Raw genomic sequence first — 7,500 nt, 5'->3', positions numbered from 1 at the left:
AGATAGAGTGGATGTGGAACCACTTGTAATGGCGGTAGAGTTGCCGCCTTACGGCGAATGCAGCGCCGGAGGCCCGGGTTCCATCCCGACTACGGGCGCCGTCTGTACGGAGTCCGTACTTTTCATCGCGGGTTTTCTCCGAGATCTTCGGATTCCTCCCGCTCTCCAAAGACGTGCAGGTTTGTGGGTTAATTGGCTTGGTATAGCATGTAAACATTGTCCCCAGTGTGTGTGTGTGTGTGTGTAGGATAGTGTTAGTGCGCGGGGATCGCTGGTCGGCGAGGACCCGGTGGGGCCGAAAGGGGCCTGTTTCCGCGCCGTGTCTCCAAACTAAACTAAACCGAGCAAAACATTTAATGCGACCGCACGGGAGATGCATCACCTGTCCCGTTACCTCCCCCCTCGACTCCATCCAAGGACCCAAACAGGTGAGTCTTTCCAGGTGAGACAGAGGTTCACCTGCACCTCCTCCAACCTCATCTATTGCATCCGCTGCTCCAGGTGCCAACTTCTCTACATCGGCGAAACCGAAGCGCAGGCTCGGCGATCGCTTCGCTCGACACCTGCGCTCGGTCCGCATTAACGCAACTGATCTCCCGGTGGCTGAGCACTTCGACACCCCCTCCCACTCCCAGTCTGACCTCTCTGTCACGGGCCTCCTCCAGTGCCATAGTGAGGCCCACCGCAAATTGGAGGAGCAGCACCTCGTATTTCGCCTGGGCAGCTTGCAGCCCAGCGGTATGAACATCGACTTCTCCAACTTCCTCCGTCCCTCTCTTCCCCTCCTCCTTCCCAGATCTCCCTCCATCTTCCTGTCTCCACCTATATCCCTCCTCTGTCCCGGCCCCCCCTGACATCAGTCTGAAGAAGGGTCTCGACCCCAAACGTCACCCATTCCTTCTCTCCAGAGATGCTGCCTGACCTGCTGAGTTACTCCGGCACTTTGTGACTAAACATTTAATAAGGTGAAGAATCAACTTACTGTAATTTTCTGGTCCTTTGGTTTCTTCAAATGTTTCTTGTCGAGCGTGGGATACTTTGAGGTTCCTTCCTGAAACACCAAACAGATCTTTTCTGTTTCACCTCGTTATTTACATCTCGAGATCAACAGAGGCCGGGAATATCGGGACTGGGTGACAACAGACAATAGACAACAGGTGCAGGAGGAGGCCATTCGGCCCTTCGAGCCTGTACGCACCGCCATTCAATGTGATCGTGGCTGATCATTCTCAATCAGTACCCCGTTCCTGCCTTCTCCCCATACCCCCCTGACTCCGCTATCCCTAAGAGCTCTATCCAGCTCTCTCTTGAAAGCATCCAGAGAATTGGCCTCCACTGCCTTCTGAGGCAGAGAATTCCACAGATTCACAACTCTCTGACTGAAAAAGTTTTTCCTCGTCTCCGTTCCTAAATGGCCCAACCCCTTATTCTTAAACTGTGTGGCCCCTGGTTCTGGACTCCCCCAACATTGGGAACATGTTTCCTGCCTCTAACGTGTCCAACCCCTAAATAATCTTATACGTTTCGATAAGATCCCCTCTCATCCTTCTAAATTCCAGTGTATACAAGCCTAGTCGCTCCAGTCTTTCAACATACGACATTCCGGGAATTAACCTGGTGAACCTACGCTGCACGCCCTCAATAGCAAGAATATCCTTCCTCAAATTTGGAGACCAAAACTGCACACAGTACTCCAGGTGCGGTCTCACCAGGGCCCGGTACAACTGCAGAAGGACCTCTTTGCTCCAATACTCAACTCCTCTTGTTATGAAGGCCAACATGCCATTGGCTTTCTTCACTGCCTGCTGTACCTGCATGCTTCCTTTCAGTGACTGATGCACTAGGACACCCAGACATCCAGACCACAGGGGCAGGCTGTGTTTGGTTTAGTTCAGTTTACAGTTCCAGCTGGCAACAGGCCCTTCGGCCCACTTTCCAATCCTACACACCCTGGGGCAATTTACAGAAGTAACTTAGCCACGTTCCTTTAAGGAAGGAGATGAGGAGGAATTTCTTTAGTCAGAGGGTGGTGAATCTGTGGGATTCATTGCCACAGACGGCTGTGGAGGCCACAAGTCAGTGGATATTTCTAAGGCAGAGATAGATAGATTCTTGATCAGTGCGGGTGTCAGGGGTTATGGGGAGAAGGCACCTGGAGTATTGCGTACAGTTTTGGTCTCCTAACCTGAGGAAAGACGTTCTTGCCTTAGAGGGAGTACCGAGAAGGTTCACCAGATTGATCCCTGGGATGGCAGGACTTTCATATGAGGAAAGACTGGATAGACTGGGCTTGTACTCGCTGGGATTTAGAAGACTGAGGGGGAATCTTATAGAAACATATAAAATTCTTAAGGGGTTGGAGAGGCTAGATGCGGGAAGATTGTTCCCGATGTTGGGGGAGTCCAGAACCTGGGGTCACAGCTTAAGGATAAGGGGGAAGTCTTTTAGGACCGAGATGAGAAAACATTTCTTCACACAGAGAGTGGTGAGTCTGTGGAATTCTCTGCCACAGAAGGTAGTTGAGGCCGGTTCATTGGCTATATTTAAGAGGGAGTTAGATGTGGCCCTTGTGGCTAAAGGGATCAGGGGGTATGGAGAGAAGGCAGGTACGGGATACTGAGCTGGATGATCAGCCATGATCACATTGAATGGTGGTGCGTACAGGCTCGAAGGGTCAAATGGCCTCCTCCTGCACCTATTTTCTGTGTTTCTATGTTTCTATGAATGGGGTTGGGAGGGGAGGGAGAGATGGATCGGCCATGATCGAATGGCGGAGTAGACCTGATGGGCCGAACGGCCTAATTCTGATCCTATCACTCGCGGACTTACGAATTACAAACCCGCACGTCGTTGGAGTGTGGGAGGAGACCGGAGCGCCCGGAGAAAACCCACGCAGGTCACGGGGAGAGAACGTACAAACTCCGTACAGACGGCGCCCGTGGTCGGGATCGAACCCGGGTCTCCGGCGCTCTACTCTACTGCCGCTGCGCCACCGTGCCGACCACGATCGCAGGCTTGCTCCATTACGTGCCTGACCTCAAATCCAGTAGCACTCCCGCATTTAGCCCCAGATCCACTTCCATTGTCTTCGTTCTACCTAATCCGACTTTGGACTTCAGGGGTACAGCACGGAAACAGGCCCTTCGGCCCACCGAGTCCGCGCCGCCCAGCCATCCCCGCGCGCTAACACCATCCCACACACACACTGGGGACAATTGACAAGTTACCGAAGCCAATCGATCGACAGACCCGCGCGTCTTTGGAGCGCGGGAGGAAACCGAAGATCTGGGAGAAAACCCACGCAGGTCACGGGGGAGAGAACGTACAAACTCCGCGCACTATCCCACACGCCAGCGATAATTGACAATGGAAACCTTTATCATCATATCATCATATCATATATATACAGCCGGAAACAGGCCTTTTCGGCCCACCAAGTCCGTGCCGCCCAGCGATCCCCGCACATTAACACTATCCTACACCCACTAGGGACAATTTTTACATTTACCCAGTCAATTAACCTACATACCTGCACGTCTTTGGAGTGTGGGAGGAAACCGAAGATCTCGGAGAAAACCCACGCAGGTCACGGGGAGAACGTACAAACTCCGTACAGAGCAGCACCCGTAGTCAGGATCGAACCTGAGTCTCCGGCGCTGCATTCGCTGTAAAGCAGCAACTCTACCGCTGCGCCACCATGCCGCCCAGATGGATAATTTGGCAATGGAAAATTCACAATGTGGATTTTAAAACCTTTAACGCCTCACGCAGACATCTTCCAAGTCGCGCCAAAGATCATTTGTTCTTACTTTGATCAGCAGCTCCCGACTCTGGGAATAGTTGTTTTTCTCCGAGAAGATTTCTGAAAGTTCCTCGTATCTCCGGAGAACTTCCCTGCAAACGGAAAACGAAGGGTTTAGATCATTCTGGAAGGCTTGGGATTTGACAACAGACAATAGGTGCAGGAGGAGGAGGCCATTCGGCCCTTCGAGCCTGTACGCACCGCCATTCAATGCGATCATGGCTGATCATTCTCAATCAGTACCCCGTCCCTGCCTTCTCCCCGTACCCCCTGACTCCGCTATCCCTGAGAGCTAAATCGCCAACACCGCCATTCAATGTGATCGTGGCTGACCGTTCTCAATCAGTACCCCGTCCCTGCCTTCTCCCCCCGTACCCCCTGACTCCGCTATCCCTGAGAGCTAAATCGCCAACACCGCCATTCAATGCGATCGTGGCTGATCATTCTCAATCAGTACCCCGTCCCTGCCTTCTCCCCCCGTACCCCCTGACTCCGCTATCCTTAAGAGCTCTATCTAGCTCTCTCTTGAATGCATTCAGAGAATTGGCCTCCACTGCCTTCTGAGGCAGAGAATTCCACAGATTCACAACTGAAAACGTTTTTCCTCATCTCCGTTTCTAAATGGCCGACCCCTTATTCTTAAACTGTGTGGCCCCTGGTTCTGGACTCCCCCAACATTGGGAACACGTTTCCTGCCTCTAACGTGTCCAACCCTTAATAATCTTATACGTTTCGATAAGATCCCCTCTCATCCTTCTAAATTCCAGTGTATACAAGCCTAGTCGCTCCAGTCTTTCAACATACGACAGTCCCGCCATTCCGGGAATTAACCTAGTGAACCTACGCTGCACGCCCTCAATAGCAATTTGGGGTGCTGGCAGCACCCGTGGTCAGGATGGAACCCGGGGGTCTCCGGCGCTGTGAGGCAGCCATCTTACCACGCCCTCCCACATTCCAAAGACGTACAACTTTGTCGGCAAATTGGCTTGGTAAATTAAAAAAATTGGCCCTAGTTTAGTTTAGTTTAGAGATACAGCGTGGAAACAGGCCCTTCGGCCCAACGGGTCCGTGCCGACCAGCGATCCCCGCACACACTAACACCATCCTACACACACACACTGAGGACTATTTACATTTATACCAGAGCCAATTAACCTACAAACCCGCACGTCTTTGGAGCGTGGGAGGAAACCGGAGCGCCCGGAGAAAACCCGCGCAGGTCACGGGGAGAGAACGTACAAACCCGCACGTCTTTGGAGCGCGGGAGGAAACCGGAACTCCCGGAGAAAACCCGCGCAGGTCGCGGGGAGAGAACGTACAAACCTGCACGTCTTTGGAGCGCGGGAGGAAACCGGAACTCCCGGAGAAAACCCGCGCAGGTCGCGGGGAGAGAACGTACAAACTCCGTACAGACGGCGCCCGTGGTCGGGATCGAACCCGGGTCTCCGGCGCCGTGAGGCGGCAACTCTACGGCCGCCGTGCCACCGTGCGTGCAGGATGTTGTCAGTGCGCGGGGATCGCTGGTCGGCGAGGACCCGGTGGGCCGAAGGGGCCTGTCTCCACGCTGCGTCTCCAAACCGAACCAAACTGCGCGAGGTTGAGTGCGGTTTTGCGAAGGGCCCCACGGAATTCCCTCGAGAACTCTCTCTGGTGCAATATCCGGCAGGATCTCACACACGGAGGGCGCGGCGGCAGAGTTGCCGCCTCACGGCGCCGGAGACCCGGGTTCCATCCCGACCGCGGGCGCCGTCTGTACGGAGTTTGCACGTTCTCCCCGTGACCCGCGTGGGTTTTCTCCAGGAGTCCCCGGTTTCCTCCCACGCTCCCCACAGACGTGCGGGTTTGTGGGTTAATCGGCCCCTCTGTAAATTGCCCCCCTCGTGTGCGGGGAGCGGATGGGAAAGTGGGAGAACGTGGAACACATTCGCACACACACGCACACGCACACACGCACACTTTACAGACACACGTGGACACACACACACGCTCACGCACACTCACACATTCTCGCGCTCACACGGACGCGCACTCACACCCATTCTCACGCTCACACACGGGCATTCTCTCTCCCTCACACACACACTCACATAGACAGACACACATGCACACACACACACACACACTCACACACGTCCACTTTACAGACACACGTGGACACACACACACACACACACACACACACACTCACACACACACACACACACTCACACACACACACACACACACACACACACACACACACACACGGACGGGGACACACACACACTCACACACACTCACACACACACACACACACACACACACACACACACACACTCACACACACTCACACACTCACACACACACACACACACACACACACACACACACACACACTCACACACACACATTCTCTGGCTACCACACACACACGCTCACGTACACGGACACACGCTCACACATTCTCACGCTCACACTCACGGACGCACTCACACACACACACTCACACACATTCTCTGACTTACACACACTCACCCTCACACACACACACACAGTCACACACACACTCACACCCACTCACACACACACACTTTCACACACACACACACTCACCCTCACACACACACACACACACACACACACACACACACTCACACCCACACAGTCACACACAACCCACACACACTGTCACACACACACACACTCACACCCACACACAGTCACACACAACCCACACACACACTCACCCTCACACACACACTCACCCCCACACACACACTCACCCTCACACACACACACACACACACTGTCACACACACACACACTCACACCCAGTCACACACAACCCACACACACTGTCACACACACTCACCCACACACACACACACACACAACCCACACTCACACATACACTCACACACACCCTCACACACTTACCCTCACACACACCCCCACACACATTCTCCCTCTCGCACCCACACACACACACACACACACACACACACACACACACACACCCTCACACACACACACACACCCTCACACACACACACACACGATTCCCGGGACTGTGGGAAGGCCGCTGCGATACCGATCCACTGGCGTGCACGACACGGGTGTCCCCGCCGCAAGAACGAGGCCCAGTCACGCGGGGGGACACGCGCGCACACGCGTGACGGCCCCTCCCCGTCCGTGCTGTACCTGGGCATCTCCTCCCATGTCCTCTTCAGCCGGTGGACGGGGTTGGACTGGAGGCCGGAGATGATGGCGTACAGCGAGGAGAAGTTCTTCAGGGCGCGGCACTCCTGCAGGGAGAGAGAGACGGAGGGAGGGAGGGAGTCATCACCCCGCCATTAATATCCACGTCCACGGGCGGTCACGGTGGAAGAGTCGCCGCCTCACAGCGCCGGAGACCCGGGTACCATCCCGACTACGGGCGCCGTCCGTACGTAGTTTGCACGTTCTCCCCGTGACCCGCGTGGGGTTTCTCCGAGATCTTCGCTTTCCTCCCGCGCTCCAAAGACGTGCGGGTTTGCAGGTTAATTGGCTGGGTGTACGTGTGTGTAAATCGTCCCCGGTGCGTGTGTGGGATAGTATTAGTGCGCGGGGATCGCTGGGCGGCGCGGGCCCGGTGGGGCCGAAGGGCCTGTACCTCCAAACTAAACTGAACCAAACTAACTTCTCAAACTCAAAGTGACCCTCGATTTCTCTCGAAGACA

At 54.7% G+C, this 7,500-nt stretch overlaps 1 protein-coding gene across 1 annotated transcript in view; it reads right to left on the bottom strand.

The window, feature by feature from the left end:
- The window catches only part of LOC144602891 (ral guanine nucleotide dissociation stimulator-like), a 73,598-nt gene that overhangs the window by 61,932 nt on the left and 4,166 nt on the right, over positions 1–7,500 (bottom strand). The window contains exons 2-4 of the mRNA XM_078416012.1: positions 6,983–7,086; positions 3,810–3,894; positions 983–1,051 (exon numbers count right to left, since the gene is read on the bottom strand). Coding sequence (XP_078272138.1) covers positions 983–1,051; positions 3,810–3,894; positions 6,983–7,086 — 258 coding nt within the window. The remainder of the gene's footprint in view (positions 1–982; positions 1,052–3,809; positions 3,895–6,982; positions 7,087–7,500) is intronic.

Source organism: Rhinoraja longicauda, chromosome 19 (genome assembly GCF_053455715.1).
Source record: "Rhinoraja longicauda isolate Sanriku21f chromosome 19, sRhiLon1.1, whole genome shotgun sequence".
Classification (NCBI taxonomy): Eukaryota; Metazoa; Chordata; class Chondrichthyes; order Rajiformes; family Arhynchobatidae; genus Rhinoraja; species Rhinoraja longicauda.
The sequence above is the reverse complement of the archived record's forward strand: the minus strand, read 5'-3'. Positions and strand labels throughout refer to the sequence as shown.